Source organism: Pempheris klunzingeri, chromosome 3 (genome assembly GCF_042242105.1).
Source record: "Pempheris klunzingeri isolate RE-2024b chromosome 3, fPemKlu1.hap1, whole genome shotgun sequence".
Taxonomy (NCBI): domain Eukaryota; kingdom Metazoa; phylum Chordata; class Actinopteri; order Acropomatiformes; family Pempheridae; genus Pempheris; species Pempheris klunzingeri.
In genome coordinates, this window is record NC_092014.1 from 13,116,218 (window position 1) to 13,143,676 (window position 27,459).

The 27,459-nt window shown below is 40.4% G+C and overlaps 1 protein-coding gene across 2 annotated transcripts in view; it reads right to left on the reverse strand.

Annotated features, from left to right (window-relative positions):
- Nucleotides 1–2,927: 2,927 nt before the first annotated feature.
- The window catches only part of ndst3 (N-deacetylase/N-sulfotransferase (heparan glucosaminyl) 3), a 37,337-nt gene continuing 12,805 nt past the window's right edge, over nt 2,928–27,459 (reverse strand). The window contains exons 5-14 of one of the 2 annotated variants that reach the window (XM_070856455.1): nt 21,414–21,542; nt 13,814–13,996; nt 13,134–13,230; nt 12,116–12,239; nt 11,388–11,562; nt 10,805–10,975; nt 10,289–10,398; nt 6,695–6,797; nt 5,456–5,566; nt 2,928–4,081 (exon numbers count right to left, since the gene is read on the reverse strand). In XM_070856455.1, the coding sequence (XP_070712556.1) occupies nt 4,052–4,081; nt 5,456–5,566; nt 6,695–6,797; nt 10,289–10,398; nt 10,805–10,975; nt 11,388–11,562; nt 12,116–12,239; nt 13,134–13,230; nt 13,814–13,996; nt 21,414–21,542 (1,233 nt within the window). In that variant the 3' untranslated portion in view covers nt 2,928–4,051. Of the gene's footprint in view, nt 4,087–5,455; nt 5,567–6,694; nt 6,798–10,288; nt 10,399–10,804; nt 10,976–11,387; nt 11,563–12,115; nt 12,240–13,133; nt 13,231–13,813; nt 13,997–21,413; nt 21,543–27,459 lie in introns of both variants that reach the window. The other variant, XM_070856457.1, reaches the window with a different exon arrangement.

Here is a 27,459-nt window from a genome sequence, read left to right on the forward strand (position 1 = left end):
ATGAAACATGCTGCTAAAAATGAAATGTCATCATGCATTAGTGCCTTTGTATTGCTGAACATTTCCCTTTTCACCCTCACATACCTCTGATGAAACATAGTGAAATTACAGTCTTTAATCAAAATTGAATTATGTGTCAACCAAGCACGATGGCTGCACAGTGCTCATACATGAACACAGGTTAATTTAGCTAATGAGCCCAGAAGGCACAACATGCTGCCGGAGGGATGTTTCTGGGTCTAAATCTGCAACTCCATCATAATTTATGTTGTTTTACATCTGCTGAATTAATCACTTGAACTCATAAGAACTGCTCACAGCAAGGACAGTTTCCCTCAGTGTGTGACAGCGCCCTCCCGTGGTCATTATCACAAAACACTGGAGCTCATTTTACATGCTAAATATCACCGAAAATGAAACATAGAAAACTTCTCTTATATTTGGTGTACAAAGACACTCTGATGAAAGCTATTATTATTATTAAACATGAAAAATATTATAAGTGTTCTCTTTCTATCTGTTTCAACAAATTATGAGAAATTAAACAAATTCAAGGGCTGCATGGTGGTGCAGTGGTCGGCACTGCTGCCTCACAGCAAGAAGGCTGAAAAAATGTGATTTGCACTTTGGGCCTGGGGCCTTTCTGTGTGGAGTTTGCATGTTCTCACCGTACTTGCGTGGGTTCTTTCTGGGTACTTCAGCCTCCTCCTTAGGTTAGGTTAACTGGAGACTCTAAATTCTTTAAAATGATTCAACATACAAAAATGATAATTGTTTGAATAAAATGATGACTAGAGATACCAGGCAGAACTTTCCTTTTTTGTTTTTTTCTTTTTTCTATTCCCACTGGTCCTCGATAGCTATAGCTCTCTGCACTAATGAGCTTATATTAGACGTAATCAGAGTTTGTGCAGAACAGAGGGTCTCATTATACATGGATAATTTATTTCTACTCATATCTGTCCATTCCTTAAAGCGTTGCCAGCAACACACAGGAAAACCAGTTGGGAAAGATCTGAGGATGATAATTAAAGCTGAATCGGAATGATCTCATGCACATCAAACTGACTGCTGGAAACCTCCTCAACCATTTGGTTTTGAAGGTTTAAGGATTTGGGGTCTATCTTACTATTAGACTGAACATATCTACATAAGCAACATTTGAGTGTACATTGTTTACCTGGAGCACGTCTATTTATTTAATCTGTGAAACGATAACCTTAGAAAAATCTTTAGGACAACAGATGTACAACCTAAATCCTCTGGTGGCTTTTCACTGGACTGAACCTTTTTTGTCACCAATGACATAACTAATAAATATGCTGTTTCTCAACAACTACACCACTACGTACTTTTACTCCTTTCTTTGTGAACCCATCTGTTTAATCTACAATGTAACAAAGCAAAAAACATTACAACTATGCAGACTAGAGACTTAATTAGTCTGAATCCGCCCCTGTGAACTCTGCAGTAAGGATCAAACGTTGTTCCAAATGAGCTGAAATTATTTCATCCTTTTGCACAGCCAGTTCTAGCTCCTTACAAACACAATGGGCCACTGCAGGGAGGAATCTATTACAGACTAAGATAATGATTTATAGAAAGCTGTGCTGTCTATTTCAGCTTTCATCCATATCTGCCAAATAGAGGTTGTTTGAGCGTAAAATTTGTTAAGGGTTTGTTAAAAGAATCAAAAATGTCATGGCTTCTTCAAAATTGGTCATGTTTTCTCTTTCTGACAATTCCTGTGGATTTGTCCTTCATTGCTGCCTTTCTGATGCTGGATGTTTTGATTGATTCCTCATGAAGTACAATCCTCCACTTTGATTGTCCAGACCTGTTTGGACAGTGGCGTACAGACTGCCAAGACATAAATCTGATGGTGGGTGCCTTTTGTGACTTCATGGTTAAATGTCGTATCCTGTTGCTTGGGTAATGTCATAGCCCTCCATCACTTTCAAGGTTTATCACAAATGTTCTACATTTTATGATCAGAGAAAATAATAGCCCAACAGCAGACTGACAAATACGATCTCATCTGGTAACCTTCACCGCAGTACATCAAAACATTTGCCCACACCCTCAAACACTGACTGATATATATCTGATTACCATGTTGTGCTTCAAAGACAAGATTCACAGTTTTTCAAGTCTCTCTTAAAACATAATAGTGAGGATCACGGTTCACGGTTTCTGCAGTCTGAGTTAGTGACGTCGAATATATGTCTTCCAAAGTTACAGTATTTTTGGTGTAATTTGGGGAAACACTGTCCAGGGAAACAAACAGTGAATCTGTTTGTTTCCCTGGACAGTGTTTCCCCGTTGAGCTGGACAGATTCAAGACAGACAGACTAGACAAATTTATGAACATTTAACATTAATGCAATAGGTTTGTAGATATATGCTAATGTATTGCTTTTTCTTAATTAGCATATATATGTATTGAGGTCTAATGTATCATGTGTGACAAGCGGTAATAAAATGTATCTATCATCGTGTGGCGCAATTCAGGATACAGTAATTCACTAAGAAATAGGACGTGGTGTGTCTGCTATTTAGTTGTTTGTCCATGTTGGATTTTCATCTGCCTTTAACATTTCTGTGCTATGTTATAAAACCAAAAATTGTTGTTTAAACAGAACATTACTATTATTATAATGCAGGTTAGTTAATGGTGACTGATGTAATACCTGACAGGCACAAGCTCCTCAAGCAGCAAACTGTCATGTATGTCATTTTCACTTACCTTAGAGGACAACAGTCTATTGTGAACCATTCAGGATAAACATTATGTGACTTCCCTTCGTGTGTGTGCAGGCCTGCCTAAGCACAATATGCTTCATCTGTGTTGCTTGGTCATTAAAAAAAAAAAAAAAACAACATCTTATGCTGCAAGTCATATCCTTTTCTTTAATTTTGGTTTCTGTGTTTGACATTTAGGGGTTTTTTGCATTCAAATTGAAGCTCAACAACATAGGCCACTGGTTTTCAAAAGGGGGGAAAAAAGAGGTTGAGACATAAATGAGACAATGGTAAAACAAAAATTGCCTGCGGTTACAGTAGCTACTTAAAGGGTCTTGGAAGTGTCATATCCATTAGGCTCATTTTGGTCAATTTTCTTCCCACAAACTCATGTCGAAATCATCAGCGCTCACTCTCTGCTAAATGGACACGGCGTTCCTCTGCATGGCTTGTCACAGGAAAATAATGAGCGGGCAATGCATCTTGCTTCAGTGACTCATTTCCAGTTCATACTTTCCAGTGAACTTTCCAGCCTTAAGTGACATCTCTTAAGGGTGAATAAGGCTACCAGATCTACCAGAAACTAGCTTCACTTTACAAAATTAACTCACAAAACAATGAGAACCTATTATGGAAAGTAACAGCCTGTCACTCACCCTGAGTCTATGCACTTATCCTCCCTGCTTATTCACACTCGTGACAAAATAACTAGAAAAAAGTAAACAAAACCACATAGGGTGTGTTTTTAATGTCTTGGAGATACATGGAACAGAACTTAGTGCAAAGTCATCTCTAGGGGAACCACGCACAGCTGACCAGCGCTGCTCTGGCATCATAAATCAAAGGTGAAAATAAAACAATAATAATAGTAATAATAGTAGCAATAACCATCAAAGTCAGTGCAGGTCTGCACGAGAGTTCACCACAGTTCAGACCAGGGTTTGGGCATCAAAGACTTGCCAAACGTCTCCCATAGTTCTCTTCGTCATTATAACGTGGTTCTTCCTTTTAAACCCACTTTCTTCAGAGCTGTCCGAGTCACCTGAAACTGTCATTCTTCCATCCACCCATCCATCCATCCATCCATCCATCCACCATCCATCCATCCATCCATCCAAGAGTTCAGTTTCAGTCCACCAAAGTTTCCTGCTTTCATGACTCCTGCTCCCTTCAGCAGTGTCACAGCTCCTAGGTGAAACAAGGCACCCCGTCCTCGCCTTCACCTCAGGGTTCACTTCAAAGGCCACAGACAGTGCATCTGAAGGTCAGGTGCTCCTGGTCACTTCCTGATCATCCAACCCCTTGACTTTTAACCCTGGTTCATTGATGCAAAGGTTATCTAACCTTCAGAAAGGGGTAAGGAGGGGGAGGGGTGGAGAGGGAAACACAGAACAGAGGGAAAAGAGAGAGAGAAAGTAATTTAATTACATCTTGTCTACTTATTGATTCAAATGCCAACCATGAAAAAAGGATAGAAAAATGCTGTGATTGCTGTAAATGGGCTGGAAAACCTTAGCAGACATGTTGAGTGGCTCCCTCTGATGTGTAAACAGTGAAAAACTGTAGCACAAACAAATCCACAGACAAAAAGACAAACACTGCTGAGCAATGCAGTGGGAGAAGAAAGAAAGACGACTCTGCAGAGATCTAGGTGTGATGGCTTTCAGCCACAGCACTCACACTATGAAGCCTCATTTAGGTGCATGCTTTGAATACCTCGACAAGATTACAAGGTAATCATGCTCAGAAGATATCTTTTTTTTTTTCACAACCCAGCAATATTTGAGTTTTTTATTTTATATTGTCCATTTGTACATCCAAACATACTGCTTGTTGCTTGCTTTGCATGCTTTAAATTAAAGCTAAAGGTAATTTTGCACAAGAGATTTCTGTTGAAACAAAATCAAATGAGAATTCATAGTATGACTTAAATGAGGTTTCATACTTATGCTGCTAGCTCTGTCAGTCAAATCTGGAGCCACTTTTTCAGATAGACTTTGAATAGGGCTTAGAGCTCACTAATTGTCAGGCTTCAGATAGATGTCTAAATCAATTTGTTGCACAAACTGTCTTGTTCTTGACTGTCTTAAGTAGGACCAACAAATCAAATTCTGGGCAAATTTTTCCAACCAAAAAACATGGCTGACTGAGCAACCACATCACACCGCTTTCACTCCAGCAGAAAACCTTTGCTTCGTTGTTACAATTTAACAGCTACATGGACATTTTTATGGGAAAATTATGCTAAGAAGGCAAAAATACAAAAAGAAACACATAAAATCTCAACACAGGATAAAAAAAACATGGACGTCGCTTCCTAAACGTGGCTCCGTACTGCTGCTAACTCGTCATTCAGGCTCAGGGTAGTTCAAATGAACAACTGTCACCATGGAAACGTGGATCTTAGTTCTGAGTTAGCCTGGGGGTGACTAAGTTTTCAGGCTCAAAATAAGTCTTTTTTTGTGAAACTGTCTAACTTGCATTGAACTAATCTAAGAACAAAATTAAGACTGGCATACCAGCCTAAAATACCTAACACCCACTCAGATCCCACACATTCCTGATGAAGCAGATCAGAATTTTTGAGAGTGAAAAACTTTGTAAATAAAATGTTTTTAATGTTTTCAGGGGCTCTAATGTACATCCATTTAGAAATTTTAACTTGCATTTATAAATTGGTGAGATAGGTGTCACAGAGATTGATGCTGCTGACCTTTTGAAGTTCCTCTCTTAGCCAGGAGGGAAGGGGCTGTCCGAGACGATGCAGCAGCTTTGACAGCTCCACGTTGTGTTCCCTGTAGTACCTGGAGAGATATTCATGTGCCTTAAGACAGAAGAGGGGAAAAGAAGATGGGAGGGGAACAGAAGATGGAAGTAGAGGAAAGGTGAGAGAAAAATAGGTAAAGAAGATGAGCGGATGTAGATGGGGGATTAAGGAGTGAGGAAATAAAGCACACAGGGAAAGAATGCAAGTTGGTGAGTCAGGATTCGATAAGAGGTAGATGAGGAGGACAGGAAGTGTAGAAAGATAATGAAGTAGGAAGGAAAGGTGAGAGAGGCATGAGCAAGAAGAAAAAAGGAAGGAAAGAGGAGAGGAGAGGTGAGAAGTGCAGGTTGGAGGGAGGGATATTTAGGGGAGAAAATAAGAAAGACAGCATGGGAGTAAGGGGCAAAAAAGATATTGAAAGAGATTAATGATGTGCCACTATCTTTAGCTGAGTTTATTTCTCCTAAATAGGACTTTGGGGCCACTAAGTGTTGAGCGATATGAACAGGGCTAAGGAAAGAGAGGTTAGAGAGAGGAAGAAAATTACATGAAGGATGCACGAGATCCATTATCTCTCTCCCTCCTGTGTGCATTCCTCATCACTGCCTCTCTTGTTTCCCCTCCCTGGTGTTCCTTGCATCTCCTCTCTCCTCATCTGTCCTCCCCTCCCGTCCCCCTGGTGGAGACTCGAATACAGTTTAATTACAGGTGGCGCCGAGGCGCAACCATTAGCCATGTGTGAGCACGTGCGGCAAGACAAATTGTACCTATGTGTGTTTGTCTTCATGTGAGAGCAAATGTGTGATTCATTGTCTGCAGGTTGGGTCTCTCCTCTGCGGAATCAGTAGCCAGGACAGAGATTTATGGATTAGATTTTCTCCCTCCACCTTCCTCCCTCCATTCCCCTCCTCCTCCCCCAATCCTCTTTCTCTCATGGGTGTTGTGTCACTATTGAGTCCTCATAATTAGGTTGTAACTTTCTGGTTGGGTCAGATTGGCTCACAGTTTCCACCCCAATGCTGAGTCCTGTGGGAAATTTTGCCACAACGATGGAGGGCACTGTGGGCTGTCACTGCCAGTCAGGCTTTTTTTTTTTTTTTTTTTGTCTTTCCTCAAAATTATTTTCTTGGAAAATTTAATTTAATGCATTTATTATTTTTCTCCAATAGAAATGTAGGAGTTTACCTCTGGCTCCATAGGAGGGTACTTTCTTCCTTTGCTCTTTCCCAAACATTTTGTCTTTCCTCCCTCAAGGAGCTGGCACCAAAAGCCCTTCTGAGGGTCAAACCTGAGAAAAAATAAACAGAGAGAATAAATACACAGAAGACAATCAGCGAAATCTGCATTAAAAATTAACGAGAGGCAAGTCCAGTATTGGTCCGGATATGAAGCAGTATCTCTTCATGGCAGAAATTACAGTTGAAAAAGTGAGACCATCTCACACAGACCAGACATAAATGTCACTATGCATTCAAGACACTCTCTGCTCTGTCTCTTACTGCTATCGGTGTCTCTCTGATTGGTGCACTGCCTCGTTTCATCTTTCTCTGTCTCCATAGCCCTCCCTCCCCATGTCTCTCCTCTTCACTGTGCCCTCTCTCTCTCTGTCTCTCTCTCACTCTCTCTCTCTTTCTCTTTCTGTCCCATGCAGACACACAATAATCATGAGTATAGCTTATTGGTTGGTTAATACAGTAATCCACTGTTGATGGATTATTGCATTACTAGTTTTGTATGAGATGGTAAGATAGAATTAGAAATGTGCATGAGCTGTACTTTGTTTTGTTCACTCCCTTCTCTGTAAATGTAATTTCAAAATGTGATTATTTAACTTGTTGGTTTGGTTTACTGTGTTTACTGTTTATTGTGACATCTGACGCACCTGTGATTATTTTTCATTGATTTACTGCTTTCCATTGTCATTTAAATTTGATAATGAATTTGAAAACAATAATAATAATTTTCTCCAAAGTGTTTTGTATCCTCAGTAAGTCTCTTTCCAATGATGGATTTTGTCAAAAGGGAGCTGTTCTCTATAATTGAGAATCACTCAAGACAAAAAACAAGACGGAAAATGTAGCTGATCAGCTGACAGCCATTGTTTACAGGTTCATTACCATGTAAAGATCAAAACTTCACTATTGGGAAGAGGAGCAGACATCAGATAACATAGCTTTGAAGCAGAGATAATAACAATAGTGAGATAAGAGAGATACCGTATAATTAATGGGGGACGTAAGTATGAGTGTGCCTGAGATGGAATCGTAAAACAAAAACAAAAATGTGAGGGAGATGTATTTTGATAAATCAGCTGCCTCTATAATGTTCCCATATTGGCTCTATCAGCATCCCTCCTGAAGCCAAACTGCCTGCATGCATTAGGAGAGTGCAAAGACTATTGCACCCCAACAGCATATTATGTGACAAACTGTCACAGGAAAGGAGACAGTGGGTGCTTTCAGAGCAAAGCACCCTTGTAAATACATGTGCTTGTTGTCATGTGTATATAGCGTATATGCATGAATTCATATGTATATAGATTTATGTGTGTATCAAAATGTTTATGTGAATGTGTATATCACATGTACATGCATGTGCAGACACAGATACAATTATTCATCTAGCTTTTGCAATATAGTAGTACAAATTACTAGAACAAGTAACAATGTATGCATTATTGTGCTTATAACTGCTATTTAGCAGTAGGTGTATAAGGGCTAATGTGGATGTGACTCAGAGATGCAAATATTGTTCTTTATCATCATGCATCAGTGGGTGAATAAAAGAGAAAAACGAGTTAAGTGGTTCTCCTTCACTTTTCCTCTGACAGGACAGGAGAGAGAAAGGAGAGGGGGATTAAATAAATAGGCTGCAGTGTTGAGGATCTGTCAGACTGCTGCCATGTCAAAAGAATGAGAAGGAGAAAAGAAAGATTAGGCTTTTGTGTAACTCGGTCTTCACCCAAAACACACACACACACACACACACACACACACACACACAGCTTCCTTATTATTCTGTCAAAATGCATCTCTTTACAAATTATTTGTATGCATGTGGGCCTGTGATTCAAGACAGAGGCACTCTCTGTCCCAATCTGTGCTACAAATTCTAGATGTCCCTGTCTGGAGATTTGAGGGCTTGCAGGCAGATTGCATTCTGATGAGTGATGCTTGAGAAATAAACAGTTTATACCACTCCTCCCAAACTCACATACAAAATCTCTACTGGAGAATGAGTTGAAACGGCAGTTAATTCTCTCTTGTTGACACGCATATTTCAGGCGCCCTTCCCAACATAGTACACCCATTAATATCTGAATTCATTGGTTGCACAGAATCATATCAGTGTTACGGAATAAACACATGTTCACACACACATTCTTTGAGTTGTATTCACGGCTATTAAGAATGTGCCTCCGCCAGTCAATTCAGTTGGTCTTTAGTGACTATGGCTACATGAGAATTTTTACAGGAACTGTATCTTCATGTTACGTCTTCAAGGTACGTTATATTAGAGTATATTAAACGAATATTCTGTATTTGTGGCTGTAAACATCATATATCACTTTAACAATAAAACCCATTATGTCTCCCTTTTGCATGTACCTACTTTGCTGTTTAGTTCATAGATGTTGCTTTAGTTATTTATCGTGGTTACTAGCAATGGTGTCTTTGCCGTTTTAGTTCTATTGGATTGACATTGTGCAGTGCACTAACCTTTCGTACTTTTATGTATTCAGACAGCTGTGACACTGACGGGCAGCCAGCGTCAGTGAGACAGTCAACGCTCTGGAGGGATCTGATCCCAGGCCAGTGACTCAGCATGTTGAGGCTCCATCACTTGACTGTCTTTTGACAAATACTATTCATGAACTTATATTATATATCTATGTTATACAAGCAAGAATGTCAGAATAAATGAGGCTAATCGAGCCATTCTAAATAAAAGTAATGCAGGACGCAATATAACCTGCTACATTTTGCATGTAATACTCCTTTTTACTACTTTTTCTTGTTAATTTGCCATTAGATGTCTCCACTCCACACTTGCTGTTTCTTTTCTCCTTTTTGTCTTGTATCTCTGTATCTCTGTTGTGGCGACACACTGCCTTTGTTTCTTTCATTCAAATACTGAAAATAGTCTAAACTTAAATCTGTGTAAAGGCAGATATGTAATGGCCCAAAGTAAGTAAAGTCAAGTTTATTTAGTATAGCACTTTTCACAGAACAAAATCGCAAAGTGCATCACAGGAGTAAAGGGGAAATAAAAACAAAATATGTGTGATAAAATCCTAAATAAGATCATAAAAACAGTAAAAGAAACAACAATCAGCTATAAGAGGAAGCTATAAGATCTAAAAACATACTAAAAACACACCAATCATAACCCATAAACGACAGCAGGAGGCGAGAAAAAGGCCAGTTTGAATACATATGTTTTCAGCTGCTTTTTAAAAGCATCAACTGAGACAGCCCAAAGCAAGTGGCGAACTGACCATCTGCTATTGGCTGATCTTTGGTGTCAGGTGATGTCACTGCCTGTTGTACTTGAGAATGACACCACCTGGCACTAAACGCTGGCAAAGAGGAGGTGGCCAGTTTAGTACCCTGCTGTTCGCCAGTAGATGTCAGGCTTCACACAGATTTGGGTTTGGAGTCAAGTCACAACTTCAATCTGTAGCGTCATTTCTATCACACTGCACGGAAGGTGAAAGGTGCCGTTACCCAGGAGGCCAAGGATTGAAGAGACTAAAGAGAGAAAGCAAGAGAGTCTTACGTGAGGGCCTGGGAGTAGTTGAAGTGAGGAGTAACTCCCAGGAACTTCTGGACTTCATCCATCACTGCTGCAGGGTCAGTTCTCAGCTGATGGCCATCTATGATCATCACCTACACACAGGTAGATTCATACTGTAACACTCGGTACATTTAGGCAATTTGCTCCACTTTAATCACTCACATTTTACCTTATTCTTTCTTATGGTGTATTTCTTACTAATTCGTGCAGGCAATGTCAGAAGTGTTATTAGGTAACTCCCATCACAAAATGTTTTTTTAAACAAAGCAAAACACATCCTATATTATAAATTTACCAGCTATCTCCGATCACAATGAACATCAGTAAATGCATTTAATCTAAAAAATGTATTTCCTTTCTTTCCCTCTCTTTGAAAGTTGTGAACAACAAGTCTCATCTTATAAAATCAATGTCAGGCTTTAAAATGACACACTTTATAATCTCTGTGTGTTTGTTGTTGCAGTGCAATAGAATGCAATTGACTGTATCTGTGCATACCTGGTTAGCAGGGTAGTGAGTGAGCCACCTCTCCAGGTGTGTGGAGTAAAGACCAGGGATGAGACAGCGGCTCTGCAGGGATCGGAGCTCGGCCGGCGCTCCCGGTCTTGCGCTGATGACGTCATAGAAGGTGAACTGCAGGGCTGCATGGTCCTCGTGAGCTCTTTGATGCTGGGATGGTTAGCAGACACAGCCACATAAGCTTGATCTAATTCACCCTCTTAAAAATCAATATATCCAAAACATTGCATGAGAGACTATTTTCATCGCGGACAATGACATAACTTTTGAGCTGCCACGCTGTTGACATTCATGTCTCATTAATCAAAGAGACTTCAGCAGAGGATTTCTGGATCTTGTGACATTTCCCACATTGAGACGTGTAAATAAATCAGGCTCATTAACTTTACACACACAGACACAGACAGAAATCAAGCTCCAAACAGTCTTGGATAAAGAACTCAATTAAAATCCATACATAGATGAAGCATGTCATATGATAAAGCAGACAGCTTTAGAGAGTTAAAAATAATGCATGTGCTGTCACTGGCACTTAATATATTCTGTGTGTTTGTGTACGTACCTGATACCAGCTGTAGGCCCTGTCAGAGGGGTTGATGAGCAGGGTGATGATCTTGGCCTTGGGCAGCAGGGCAGAAGCTCGCCGCGGGGACTCCTCTGAGGGGAAGTAGTTAGCGCTCTTCTCAAACAGGAAGTCCGTGGTAATATTAGAGGGCACAGGGAAAAACTCCATGTACCTGAGGCAGCAGGCACACAGAAAATTGAGAAGAGTTACAAATACACATGCACATACTCATGATACACGCCTCATACCTCAGCATTACTGCACCTCAAGTGTACACTGCAATGTTTTACACATTTTTCAAAGTCAGATACATGTTCTAAAGTCACCAAGGTGTGGCCCTAATCTGCACCAAGACAGTGAGTCTAAAATAAACTTGACAATATAATTTGAACATTGTTTCATGAAGAATTCTCTGGATGACTTTGGAGACTGCACCAGCTGTCTCTCTGTCAGCTAAGCAACCCATTTATGGGTCAATTTAGGCAGCCATATGTCTGTTGGCTTGTGTTTTCAGGCTTAAAAGATCATTTTGAAGATATTGTTGAGCTGCTTTACACTGCTTAATGTAGCATTGATGCCTGCAAGACACATTACAGTCTACAATAAGTCTGCAAAAAGAAAAAGGGGGTTGTTTATAATCTTTAATTTCACCTTAGTTTCTGGCTAATAAAAAAGAGAGAGAGAGAAATGAAGTCAGAGGTATGTGTGTTTGTGTGTGTTCTCACCAGTCAATTCCTTTGTGGTAGTTATTGGTGTTGAAGAACTGGACCTCCTCATAAGTCTTTGGACTGGGAAAGTTACTGGAGATGGAAGGATGCATGAGTAGGAAGAGATAAAGTGCTGTCGTTCCTGGAAGAAAGGGCATAATTCATAACTGGCTCGTTAATTCAGCTCAGCAGAGACCAGTCCGTGTGTGTATCAGTATGTGTGAGAGCTGTCATCCACTGATCCATACTGGATGATTTTTTTCCTCTCCGCAAGATTTATATCTTGCTGAGGATACACTATATGTGTGCGCGTGTGTGCGTGTGCGTCTGTGTCTGCAAAGATCACAGGCCTCACCATCCAATGATTTAAAACCGTTTGACACCAATCAGCACTGGGGCTCTGGTCGTGCCCTCTGTCTTACCCTCAGCAGCTCTCTTTTCACCCCATCCCCCTCGTGCTTACTCCCACACATCCTGTTACATCCTCCCTCACCCTGTGTCCTATTGGTTTCCTAATATGCCAGACATGCATGCCATACCCTCCACTAAAATGAGATTTTATTGTGCTGTAGTTGTTATTGGGCTGCTAATGTTGCTATAGTGACCCCTCCTCCCATTTAGGACATTATCATCTGGTTAATTAGCAGCGTTACCGGACCTCCTCACCTCTCTTGCCAAACAACAGCAATTAGAATTCCTGAGATCACATGAAGCCAGCACTGTGGATCTAAGTAGTGTATACAGATTTTTTAATAACATGCTCTTCTTTTTGGCTTTTTGACAGAGACAAAGTAATAAAAAGAAAGAGGCAGAGGGTGGTAGCTCAGCACTGTATCTCTATGCATCATAAGTAAATAGTATGTGGAAGGAAGAAAGGAGGTGAGAGCCTCCTCCTTTGTCTCCCTCTGACAGGACCAAAGGCGCGAGGGGGATTAAATGAATGGGCTCTGATGTTGAGGCTCTAGACACCTGGGCACACAGTAGGAGTTTCTTCGTTGCATGTGCATGTCTGAGTGCGTGTTTGTGTGTAACTTACCTGTTTTCTGTGGTCCTACGACCATGAACTTGGGTAACCTGTCACAGGTTTTCTCTTTAGACCAGATGTCTTTATGTCGTTTGTCATCACATGGATTCTACAGAGGCACAGATAAGAGGTCAAAGTAATGATGTACATATAATTCACACAAAAACTAATGCATCCATACATCTAGTGCATGGAGGATTTCCTACATAGAGTTAAGTGCTTGTTATTGTAATATGCATACAATTATTCCTAGCCAGCATGGGCTTACGGGGCACCACAAGTTCACATAAGCCTGGATGAGATTGCTGCATATACATTTTTAAACAATACGATTAAATATTCTAAAAATAGAAAACCAACTTTTACAATTAAATCCTCAGAACTTCATTGTCTGGAATAGTAATGAATCACTGGCAAAAATAATCATATAAATCATACGTAAATCAGATTAAATAACAGTTACATAGGTTTCTTTGTCAGGTTTCTGAGACACAATTGGCATTGTGGAAATTGTCTCATTTAATTTAAATCATTGTAATTTGTACAGTGAAAAAGAAAATGGGCATCAATTTCCATATCACATTGCACACGCAATTTGTTTTAGTCATAATTAGAATATATTATTAAACAAAATTGCACAGAGCAAATGTACAGAAGCCCATACACCTGGGCAAATACCCACACATACACACCTGCCATAGGGGGTTCCTTTGTTCGGGAAAAAGCTGGAAGTACTTGTGTGCTAGCTGCAGGGGTGGGAGTGTGTGGAGCTTCAGGTTTGTCCATGAGCGAAGAAAGGATGCCAGGTGGACGAATGTGTAAAGACCCAGTCGATCATTGCCATAGTTAGACAGGTGAGTCATGAATATACTGATCTAGGGTGGAGGAACAGAGACAGAGTAGGGGGATAGAGAGCAAAAGGGAAAGGAATGGAGAGAAAGAAATACATACTTATTGTGTTGTGCAAAATTGTGATAAAGTCAAAATCTCATTTCCCAAGTTCCCATGTTTGTGAAAAACTGAGGCAGCGCAGTAAATCTAATTTCTGTTGTTGTGACTGCAGTAGAAAGCAAACAGATTATTTCTCACTGTGTGATGGTTTAAAAGCAACTAACACTGCAGCTGTCCACTGGGTATCAATATTTGCAATCACTTTGCAAAGTGACACAGACACACTCACTTTTGTTATGTAAGATTGTACATTAACTTTCAGTGCAATACGGTTTCAAGTACAAAGAGGAAAACAGATAAACTGAAATGGATGTATTCACCACTCCTGAAAGATAAACCTGAGGAGGCAGCACAATACTCCTCATAGCCACTGGGTGATGAGAGAGAGATGCAGCTACACACGAGAAAGTGTTTGAGAGTGTGTCTGTGGGTGTTCATGACGGTTAATGTGTGTGAGGGAGAAGGAGAGACTCAGAGGGAATGAAGGAGCGATAGTGTGTTGGCCCAGGCTATCTGTCCACGCCTCAGTGCTTTTATAGGCTGATCAAAGAGACAAGCTAAGATAGCTGCTACAGACAAATGCGCGCACACACACACACACAGGCTTCTTTTGTGATTGGAGGGAGCTTGGGAACGTGAAGTGTCTGGATGAAACGGTAACATCAGCCATTAAGATATGAATTATTTGGTGGATGGGAGCATGTGTGCGTCTGTGTGTGTGCATGAAGAATTGTGTGTCAGTATATTTGGGAGAATGCCATTGAATGTGAACACACATACATATAAAGACACACACAAGCATACACAGTGAATTTCCTAGTGACAGAGGACTGTCGGTGCTCCTATTTAAAGCTGAAGGTTGCCGTAGATACAAAGCGACACAGTGTCGGGGTTTGATGGATCAGCGTCCGGCCGACCTGGAAAGCTGTTCGGAATACTGATTGCCCCCGAATACTGATGGGAGGAATGTGTGTGTGAGTGTGAGTGTGTGTGTGTGTGTGTGTGTGTGTGTGTGTGTGTGTGTTGGACACACTGTGGGAGGCAGCAAGATGGACCCGACATGTGTGTGGGTCTGTGTGTGTCAACAGAGAAAGAAAAGCACGGAGCAATGATATGCATGTCAGAGTCATTTTTTTTATGTGTGTGTGAGTGTCTGCGCATGTCAGCGTAATTGTTTTTGCATTTGTGCGTTTGTGTACACCAGCGCAATTGTGTGCATCTGCCATTACCTTCCTATCTTGTGCTCACTCTAAGCAGTGCACCATCCAGCCCTGCCTGCTTCATATCAATCTAGTTGACATTAGAGCAACAATGTGGAACCCCTGTCAAAGCATCACCAAGCACTCAACCAGGAACGACCAGGAACAACAGAAACACAAGAAATGTTTGCTTGCTCCTTCTCTCCAATGAATCACAATGTCAAAAACCCGAAACCTTCAGAGCATAAATGGAGAGCTTGAAGCATCACTCTTAGAAAAGTGTAAAATTAAATTCGACAGTGTTTCACCGGCAACATCTATTCACATTTGGGATTGAGAGGGAATACTTAACGTGGCGTGCTACCATGTTTGAGAAAAGAAAAAGAAGGGGAGGAAGATTATAAAATGAAAATACAATGGGCTGATATACAGTGAACGCAAACAGGTCTAACAAATACATAAGATGCTCTAAACTGTTTCAAAGTCTCCCACCGCTCCTTCTTTGTGTTGTTTTGTGCTTTTTTTGAAAGCAGGCAAGGTGATCAAAAAGTGATTTATGTTCCTTTCAAACCACTCAATACTCTATGATGTCTGACTCAGGCTGTGAGGGGACGTAGTGTAGCGTATATACGTGCATGTGGTGTATGTGCATGAAATAAAAGGAAAACAGGGGGTGGGGGTGGGTACGAGGGTTATTGAACACTGAACATTCATTATGGAGCTTAAGCACTGGCTGCCAAATTAAACAAAGGGGGAAAGAGAAGATGATTTGCGTTTGTAATTGGAGAACTGCAGAAAAAGAGAAAAAAGTAGGGGGGTGGGGAGGGTGGGTGAGGGAGGGGGGCAGGGGTAAGACAGGGAGAGATCGAGAAAGTAACCTTGGCAGGTGAGTCTGAATTAAAAAACAAAAAAGCCACTTGAGAGCGTGTTAATCTCCCGACACAGTGTAAGCCCCAAACCTTTTTGGTGGAAGAACTCACTGTGGCTAAGAATTCAATTAACTGAACCATATAAACCTTTTCTCTGCATCCAGTGCCACGTCTCATTTCCTGAATATTGGATTGCTTTGAGTCCCTTATGTGCCTTTAATAAAGAATACTGTGCTAATAATTTAACACCAGAATTGGGCTCAAATCATACTTGGAACTCGACTGGGAGAGAAGTGTAAAAATGAGAAAAATAAACCCAACCCCGCAGCATCCCTCTTTTAATCTTTGTCCCTTGTCTTTTCTTCTCATTGCTCCTACGCAGCTTCATTTCCTCCCTCCTCTCTCATCCTTTTAATGTCTTGCTCTCACTCTCTCGTCTGTTCCAAAAAGTCACTTTACGTTTTCTTTTTTTCTTCTCTCCCCGATCTCTTGCTGACCTAGATGCTCTGATGAAGCATGTCAGTCCAACATGGAGTGATGTTCTTCAAACTCTATGCACACATGAACGCATGGGCACACAGACACTCACATACACACACAAATGCCATGTCTCCGAAGATTAAGAGAAGCACCAGTCATGTATTTGAGTTTGTGACATGTTCCAATCCCCTCTAACATGATTGCATTTTAGAAAAAATTACTTGTTTTACTGGCCTTTGGTTGCTGATGGATTTGTCTGTCTGTCTATCTGCCTATCTGTCTGTCTGTTTGCCTCTTGCCTACTGCTCTCTCACTGCCTGTCCATCTCTGCTGCTTTCTCTCTCCTTCGATGTGTAGCTGTAGCAGCCTGTTTCCCATTACAGACCACTTAGTTCCACATACATTTCTCCCTGATTGAATTGTTATTGCTACTAAAAAGAAGCCTACAACCCCTCCTCCCTGGTTTCTCTTCCATTCTCGGAGTCCATCTCGCTGTCTCTGTCTCATCAGTGGATAATTGAAAGCTGAACGTCAATACAGCAAATGATTTCGATTCAATTTATTCTGCCTGCTCCAGTCAACATCTTCTGGCACCTTTCCATTCTGACTACTTTCACTGCTTTACTCTCACTTTGTAATTTCTCCTCCTGTTTGGATTGTGGCTTATTGTGTGTGTGTGTGTGTGTGTGTGTGTGTGTGTGTGTGTGTGTGTGTATGTGAGAGAAAGCCTGTATGTGTTGAAGAGTTGCCAAAGCATTCACTACCAATCAACGGGACTCCCAAGAAAGGGAAGTAAGGAGTGGTAATGAGACAAAAGAAGTGTGGAAAGATTCACATGTGTGAGCAAAGTCAACATGAACAGGTTGCGAATTAGAAAAAGACAAAGAAAGAAACAGATTGAGAGAGATAGGAGGCCACCAGATCCCTGGGCAGGAGAGGAAAGGTGGGGGATGTGAGGGTGAGTACTGGATAAAACAGGGCTTGGAGGGAGGGAGGGAGATTGTGCTGATATTTGGTGTTTGGCTAACAAGCTTAGTGGCAGAGCTAAGCGCTAAATGTCAGCCCTGATATATGTCTACAGCTCTGCTTATGTCAGCTAGACACACATTTATACAAAAATACACATACACACATACGCAGATACTCAAATGCTGACGCATAAACATATGCACTGGTGTGTGTTTGTGTGTATTTTTGTGTGTGTATGTGCGTGTGTGCCTGTATGTGCATCACTTCCTCTGTATGTGTCTGGATTCTCAAGTGACACAAGATGCCGTGACCTGAAAATTAAATCTCAATCTGTCTGCCACCTTCTCACCCTGCTCCCCCTGTCTCTCCCCTCTCGATCTCCTCTTCCCCTCCATCCCCCCCCCCCAACCCCTCTCTCTCTCTGGCCATTTATTGGGGAATGACTTGTGCCCTATTGGCTGTTTGCAGAGTCTAGGTCGTCAAATCGATGAGTCGAGCTTATGTGAGACGGGGAGCTCAATGATCGCTGATGCAGCCTGGAATGATACAAAAGTATCCAAACGCACACAGACACATTTATACATGTGCGCACCCATATATATATATATATATATACACACACACACACACACACACACGCACATGCAAACACACCTCTAATATGTCTGTTGTATCAGTGGTGATCTGCCACCACAGGCCAAATGTGATTTAAGTAATTGAATGGAAAGTGACAATGTTACCAACGTGCAGATCATCAAACAATAGGAAATCCCCGGGGGACTAAAGCAGTGAGCTACAGAGCACTATTGATTGCACTCGCAAAGTGCACACACTAATGACAGCTTTTGCGTCTGCAAATGGAAACATAGCAGGACGAAGTAAAAATAAATCATCAGCCTGCATGTATGTGTGAGTGTGTCTGCGTGCGTGTATGTGTACGTCATGGCAGATAGCGCTCATTTAGAGCTTAAAATGCTTTTACTTTTAATAGGTCTCTTCATTAAAAGATACAACAAGAGGAGAGTTTCATCTCAAATTACAATGATGAAGAAAGGGAGGAAACGAGAGAGAAGGACAAAAGATAAAAAAATGTAATTAGCCTCTGTGTGTTTCTGTGTGCATGCGTGTGTGTGTGTGTGTGTGTGTGTGTGTGTGTGTGTGTGAGAGAGAGGGACAGTGAGTGCGCAGAGGCATCCCTTTTGGTTTGTGAGCTCATGCTGAGATGACATCACTGGTGATGTGAGCAAAAACGTTGTTAGGTCCTTTGTCTTTGAGCAGCTATCAACAGACAGACAGACAGACACACACACACTTACACACATTATTGTTATATAATGCTATTATAGCATTACACCATAATTATAGCGAGCAACACTAAACTTTAAATTATAATAGCTGCACATGGCAAGTTATTGTTATCATTACCGGGACCAGGGAGGAGAGGAAGGAGGTACTGCATCATAATTACTGGGGTAGCCCAGGTTTAAATATTTTGACTTGGTATATATGTTTTGCAATAATGACAACTTTTTATTTGTCAAGTGGTACTTCCTCTGTCGGGTATTTGGCTTTGTTGGTACATTTCTACACAGAACTGAAAAATATCTGGACATTTTTTAGGGACATCAAGCAGTAAGCAATAAATAAGCTCAGGTTCCCTCATTGCATTTGCACTTAAAGCAAGACGGAGAATTGGAGAAATAGAGTGTTTAGGACATGGAGCCTTTTGGCAAGTCTCTATTGGATCACTTGGTGCTTTGAGTTTATGGGGCAGCAGTGTTTACTCTGGAGGCACTCAGTCCAGCCATCATCTAAGATGCTCCTGTAAGAGTCCACCTAAACGGTGATTTTATGTCCCAAAAAGCAGCAGAGATTATTTAAAGTTTTAAAGGTGGAGATGGATACTTTTATAAGAGCAAGTCTGTGATTTCAACTATGTTCAAATTGGCCATGTCAATAATTTTTTATGAACTCCATACTTCCATGCCTGTAAAGATTCTGGCATCTTTTTAATGTACCTCCTTTTAAAATCTCCAATAACATCACATTATAATGCCCTACTGGACCTGAAAACCTTGGCATTTGCTTTTTTACAAGGCACTCCAGAAAGTCTTTACTTCTGTCCTGCTACAAGTAACGACTTCCTGACCGTAAGGTTCATTTTGCACCTTGTCTGTGTAGTATTTATTTTAAATAAGTAAGTAAATAAATAAATAAATACATTAAATAATCTGATATATGAATATCAGTAAATAATATCAGTATCAACATCAGCCCTAAAAATCCAGTATCGGTCAGGCTCTAGTATGTATGTTTGCTCAGCCACATTGGCTTGTGCTGCTCATGCTAACTACTACAGAGTTTTGCATTCAATGAAGTATGTTAAAATAGCTGTGAGGAGGACTTTTATAGGCACAGGTGACAATTCATCTGGTGCACTTTCCCCTTTTCATACTATTTGTCTCACCTACTGTAACAAAACATAACAAGGAATCGAGCCCCCCAAAATCACTCCACCACTTAGACAGACAAAAGGTAAATGCTCCCTGTAGTTCTTACTCCACCCCAAGCACCTAGTTTTTGTCTATTAATTTTTCAATTCAATTCAATTTATTTGTATAGTCCAATATCACAACAGAGTTATTATTAGAAAACCATTGTCCCTGCTTGGGGAAATGTAAAACGTGTTTACCAAATGGCTTTGTCCCCAGAACGTACTGGAGAGTCAGGAACAGCAAAATTAAGCAATTATAAGAGTTCTTTTGAACGGCATTTAGACAGATTCCTATCTTATCATATCAACTGTCATTTGAGAGTAGAACACAGTACAGCATTTCAATGCAAATGTTATGCATCGCAATCGCTTTAAAGCAGTGAAAATGTGGAGACATGCAGAGAAGACAGACAGAATTAAAAAAACAGAAAAAACTGACAAGAAAAAAAAAGAAACTGAAGAAAAAGAACTACAGACAAAATAAGAAAGAAAAAGAATAACAAAAAGAAAGACAGACAGAGACAAAGTGCTGCAGAGAGAGAAGAAAGGACTCGATTGGGTTGTTGTGTGAAGCTGCACTTGACTCTAAGATGTTCGCTGAGTTCTGACAGCTCCTCTAGTTCACCACTCCTCTACCTGACACTTCAATCCAGCCTACTGCTGGTCTATGAGCATCTTTTGTGTGTGTGTGTTTGTACATGTGCACATGTGCGGTTTGAGTCAGAGAGACATTGTTTGGGGATGTCTACCTTTCACTGTGTGGGTGTACGCGCTTGTGAGCACGTGCCTGTGGATGAGCATCTTAACTGCCACCAAAAACCTAATTCTGTTCCTTAATTCAAAGCAGAATTGAGTTAAGCTGACATACACAGCAGGGGTAAGCAAGGGGGGAAGGATGTGTGTCTGTGTGTGTGTGCGTGTGCGTGTGTGTGTGTGTGTGTGTGTGTGTGTGTGTGTGTGTGTGTGTGTGTGACAGCAACCCCCCTGTGGTGAGACCTAATTTAAAGTGGGGAGATGAACACAGCTCCACAGTGAGAAACAGCCCCTGACAGGAAAGAGACACACATACAGACACACATGCGTGCACACACACAAGCACAGACACAAATGAGAGGCAAAAATGAAAAAGAATGAACCAGACAGAGAGGAAGTTACCTTTACAGAGAGAGCGGGAAACACAGTTGGTGCCTTTTTAAGGTGCAAAAAATCAAAATAGAAAGCAACAGTCTTCCCTGTTTCTCACTCTCTATATCTGTTTGTATGTGAAAGTGTGTGTGTTTGATAGTGAGTGTGCATGTGTGTGCGTGTGTATGTGGTTTCTCTGACTCACTGGGTTGAGTAGCACAGTGAGAAACAGCTCTCCCCCACGGATGCTTTTGTCCAGTTCTTTAGGTCCACCAGGGTATTCTTTATAGTAGATGGTATGAGTAAACAAGCCACACGTCTGACGAGGCAGCACCTACACACACGCACATACACATAAAGGGGAAGTCGTTAATGTCTTTCATATCTGCAGTTAACACAGCTTGTACAACGAATAGTTTAACAGTCAACCAAGATCAGCAGGTGCTAATTTTGTCTCAGAGATTAGAATTTAAGGGGGGGGGGATATCTATTTAACTAAAACAGTTGTTTTCAATGGCATTTTCAAAGAGAGCACCACTGATTTAGACTTTCACTCCTATAATATTGTCAGACAATTAAAAAAAAAAAGGAACAAAATCACTGCAGCAGAACCAGAGATATTGTCTTTTATTTCTTTAATGCATCCTTTTTCCTAATCGAAATCTGGTGCCTACATTACTCACAATGCAACTCAACTGTTAGCAGCTCGGTCAGACATTTGAGTGTGTTGTCAGTAGCTGCTGTAGTAGCCTTGAGCTGCTCACCTCAAACAAAGATATTTGCTGTGTTTGAAAACACTCCCAATTTACTATTCAGTGCACTACATTTACTCTCCACCATTTTATTTAAATTGTCCAAATGCGGAGTGTGTAAATATACCCATGATATACTGCCCTCAAAAATTCCAAAATGGAATGGGATTTCTGCTGACAATCCCACAATGCAATGCTCTGCATTATAAAGATGTAAAAACTATCGTGATGCGACTTTTATGATGCCAAATGATGGTGAATATTCATGTCTGGAATCTTGATTTGCAGCTAACTACTGGGTTAACTATAGTATACAGAATAGTACATAGTATATATAGAGTAGTGACTGAGTGACTACAGTGAGTGATTTCTGACACAGCAGTATAGTGAATTTAAGAAGTGAACATGGGCACTGTGATGTCACCCATTGGTTTGTGGACTACCATTATGAGTCTATAGTTTTGCCATCTTGATTTTCGAGACCATAAACTCATTAGGAACGTGTTTGCTGGGGTAACAAATCAAATAAGAAGTAGGGTCGTATTCCTATAGACTTCCATACAATCAGACTTCTTTTTGGAGATAGTGGAGCCCCGCTGGCCATTAGACATAATGCAAGTTTAAGGCACTTCCACATTGGCTTAACTTTTCAGACTCAGAGCCTATACCCACTTCTTTTATATGTGGGCATATATGAGGAGTGGGTTACTGAGCTCTGGACAGCTAACTTCTTTCTAACTCCACACCCCGAGAGTTTTTTTCATTTTAAAACTTGTAGTTTTTAACTGACATCTCTTGAGAACAATAAAACTATGTTTACCAGATTTGGAGCCACAAAACACTTTATACAACTTTTGCCACATACATAGAAGTACTCTCTGTCAACAGACTTTGGAGTGTAAAATCTGTGGTTCCCCTTTAAGTGGCATGTGAAACCACTGTGATACAATGATTTGAGATTAAAAAGGAAACTGAAATAGCCAGTCCTTTGTAATGTTTTGAACGTGCTGATCACTCACCGATTTCAAGGCCATCGTACAAACAAACTAGGTGCAAAAATGACTTCAACACAAAAATAATTCAGCTAGCAGCATAAAAGATGACAGATGTAAGTGTGAAATGTACAGCCATAGCATCAGCTTGTCTACGTGGCAGTTTCTAAATATGAGAGGCAGACAGCAGAGCAGGTCAGGGAAATTCTGATGAGTGTCATCCAGCATATGGCAATGTTACTTATCACAGCAGAGAAACATAGGTGTCAGCTCTACAGATGGTTCAAGTCAGATTTTTGTGAGTGTGATAGACCTTTTTCACAGGTGGCATTTCGACTTGTCATGGGATAAAAAGCACAGGTGTAATTAATAATATAAATGACGGCTCTTTTCTGTTTAGGTGTTTGAAATCCAGGAGTCTGGTGTTGGTGCATGCAGTCTCACTGACACGACTAACTGGGACAGTTAAATACAAGGCATACAAAGACAATAGGAATATGACTAATAATTAGCAATATGGTAACATTGAAAAGCACGACAATAGTTAATATATGAATAATAATAGCAATGCTATTAGTTCCACATGTGCTTCCTGTAATGACAGCAATGCCAACCTGTCTGCAATGAAAAAGGCCTATAAATCAAATTAGGATTGTCAAAGGACACACCATTTATTGCTGTGCTAGCACCATGAGTCCTGAAGAACTGTCCAACTGAGATTACTCCACTACAGCAGTAGAGACCTTGTTGTCATGCAGGTGCTTTGCACAAGGCATTGATTTGCTCTGGTGAAGTTAAATCTTCCTGGGGCGGTGTTCATTTTTTTTCCCTCAGCTACACCTGCTTGGTATTTTGGTGACTCCCTGTTAACCGAAGCGAGGGGAGATGATAACAGATTACTTTTAATCCCACCTTGAGCAGGTGCACCATGTACCCTTATCCGCGAAAATACCAAAAGTACAACGCCACACCCTGTGTGAGTTACATACTCAGTGCCTTCATTGATGAAAGCAGGATCACAGGTGTCTCACATTATCTTTATCACTAGCATATAAACAAACATATAAACTGACAGTGATATTTACATATAAACAAATATATATATATATTCGTATATGTTCATATTATTAATGCTGTAATAATGGTAAGAGAAGAGAAGAGAAGAGAAGAGAAGGTCTTTATTGTGAACTCCTTGTGGAGCACTTCTCTGTGTGAAATAGAGAGTAAAGGCTGGAAGCGCAGATATTGGTTTATCTATAAAACACTGCAGACTCGTTCACACTCGTACACACACACACATACACAAGAGAGAGAGAGACGGGGGAGAGAGAGAGAGAGAGAGAGAGAGAGAGAGAGAGAGAGAGAGAGAGAGAGAGAGAAGGCCACCAGAGCCACAGACACTCAGCACTATTTCACCAAACCAATTATCCACAGAGCTATAGCTCAAACTGATATAGTACATTTTAAAAAGAAACACACACACACACACACACAAGTATGCATGTTTGTGCCAAACACACACACACACACACACACACACACACACACACACAATCCCATATCTCAGTCTGATTTGTTCTGATACCGTGGGTCCAGTGGGTGGCTCTCAATCTGCTGACAGAGACACCCAAACACCAATTTTACAGCCGTAAGACAACTTCCTGTCCTTCTCTGAGCAAACAAAGATGGAACGTGAGGCAGGGGGTAAAGAGATTAATAGACAGAAATTGTGAGAAAAATTGGAAGTGAAAAATTGTGAAAGGTAAAGGAAATGGGGGGATTGTGAGTGATGTCCCACACTAACTGTAGGATAGATGAATCTAAAAGCTCACCAGCCAGTTCATAGTGAGATTATTTAAGATTTAAAGTCTGCATGCACTGAAGTGCAAATATACACACATAAAAAAAACACAGCACACAAACTGCCTTTCAGAAAAATGTTCATCTCTGTGAACTAAGTTTTGAGTTTGTTCTATTTTTCTAGCCTCCCTTTGCAATTTAGTCAGTGCAGCATGCAATGTCTTGGAGCCAAAACTGGGCCTCTTCACTGTTTTTTCCAACACTGCTTTCACATTCCTCTTCCGTCTTAATTAGCAATGGTTACTAATACATATTTTTGTATTTCTGTGTTTTTTTTTTTTTTATGGGATTTCATACAAAACAATGTCACCTCAAGGTCCACTGAGTCACTGATGTGTAACTCTCAATCATATCACATGATCTTCATCAGCAGATGGTGTTTGCTTACTTGTTATGACATTGCAGATGTTCAAATGTCTGCTTTTTCTGAGCCCTTTGAGGACTTTTCCGTCATGTTGGCTTAAAAGTTGAGTCTCAAAGTCCATTCTCAAAACAACCGCATACCAAGGTCCATTTAGAAGCTATTCTGGAGCTTTTGATTATATCACATAATCTTCATCCGGTGGTTGATGAGCAAAAAGACTATTTTTAACATGGACAGGAAGTCCTAAAAGAACAAATGGAAATTTGGAAATACAAGACTGAGCAAACCCCATTTACTGATGAAGTGCTTCCCAGAGGTACGTTCATCACATTTTCTGCCAGAGCTGAGAGAGCAGGAGAGCTGATCTCACTCCATACATGCTCATCAGCTCATTCAATCGTACTTGCATGTGTCCTTGCTGCCCTATCACTGTGATTTTGCTGCCCTATCACTGTGATTTTGCTGACTAGCAACATTTCCAGACAGTTTATTCCAGCCATTGAAAAATATTGTCTGAAGTTTTATTTGAAAGACAGTAAGAACAAAGTTTCAAAAACAATGTTGAATGAACAGCTGCATCCATTACGGGCATCAATGGCAAGCTTGAGAGTAATTTAGCTGGGGATATAATTCTGTCAGTCTCTACTTCCTCTAACACTTTTCTTCAAAAAAATCTTTTCTTCAAAAAAATCTTTTCTTCTCGTATATAACAAAAGTGGGATTTTTTTTTAATTTTCTGCCAGTCTGCTCTTTGTTGTTTTTCCTGTTTTTTTTAACTTTCTTTGTTATGTATCATGTTTTCAAGTGTTGAATATGTGTTTTTCTTTGGCGGCTTGTTATTTAATTGAGTGATTCACTGATGCTTCTCAATACCTTACTATTGATGATGTATAATAACACATGATAGCCTGTCAAACTGTCAGCTTGTTATTGTATTGAAAGGGAGTAGGATTAAGTGCCTGTCTTTTATGACGCTGTGAAAAGATGTCAAGAAATAAAAGCAGAGTTCTAGGACTGATTAGGAAATTGACATAGCTGTCTGTTCAAATGGTTTGCTCAAGATCCAAATACAGCAGAACAACATGGACTGGTAATTTTGGTGTCAGATGTGATTGGTTCTTTTGTCAATAACGGAGCAATTGTGCACACTGACAAAGAGCTTGACTGACAAGTGAATGAGGAGGGGGAGGAGGAGAGACAGAGGGAGGAGTGAAGACAACTTGCTTAGGTGGAATGCCATTGCTGTCTCAAACAGTGACTGATGAATTATTTATTTCAGCATGAAAGTGTAAAAAATGCCCTCATTTCTAGATCCTTATTCTACGATACGCATCCTGCACATATACAAATATACAAATGCACACAGTTGCATACACACGGAAAAGTTCACCCCTTTGGTCGCATTGGGAAGCCATTAAATATTGAATCAACATGGAGCTGAGCATGCTGTGGTGAGATGAGGTCAAAGAATTCATATCAAACACACGCACGCGCACACACACACACACACACACACACACACACACACACACTGTTTGTGCATATAAGTGTCCACACACAGCAGTGTGCACACACTGAGGTTACACACCATGCACAGCATCATTGATTTTCTGTTTAAGACTGCAAGAAACAATCAGCACACAATTTACTATTCAGCAAACACTTATTTGAAGAAAGAGACAGTAGATTAAAAACAGCTTTTCAAAGTAAGATAAAAGAACAGAGCAGTGAAGCAACGTATTCAAACAGGCTCTTGTGACTAAATGATTCAGCATTTAAGCTTGCTTTGATTTAGCTATTCTAAGAATTTACAATTCACTGGTTTACTTTCAGTCAGATTAATTAAGCAAATTATTTTTACTCCTGGTGGCAAGGACACTACAGAATGTGCTTTGAGTGTAAGATTTGACGAATGACCTCTACATGATCAATGGTGCTTTGTTAATGAAAGCACATAATAAACACAGAGGAATATGCACTTTGTTGTAATATTTATTATGTTTATCTGGCTAACCTGACTCACCTCTTTTTGTCAGACAGCACACACATTTGTGCTTTGTTTGCAAAGCCAACATATTTTCTAAAATGTGTCTACAAACGGCACCAACATTGACTTGTATCCAGGGATACCCACAACCACCTGCTGTGGAAACACTGGCTTAATTATTACAACCGCTTGCCCTACAGAAGATATAAAAAGATAAAAGAGCAGGGAAAAAACAATGGAACAAAAATATTAAATAGTCAGAGATCTTTGCCTGAAAATGTGTATTTTGAAATGAG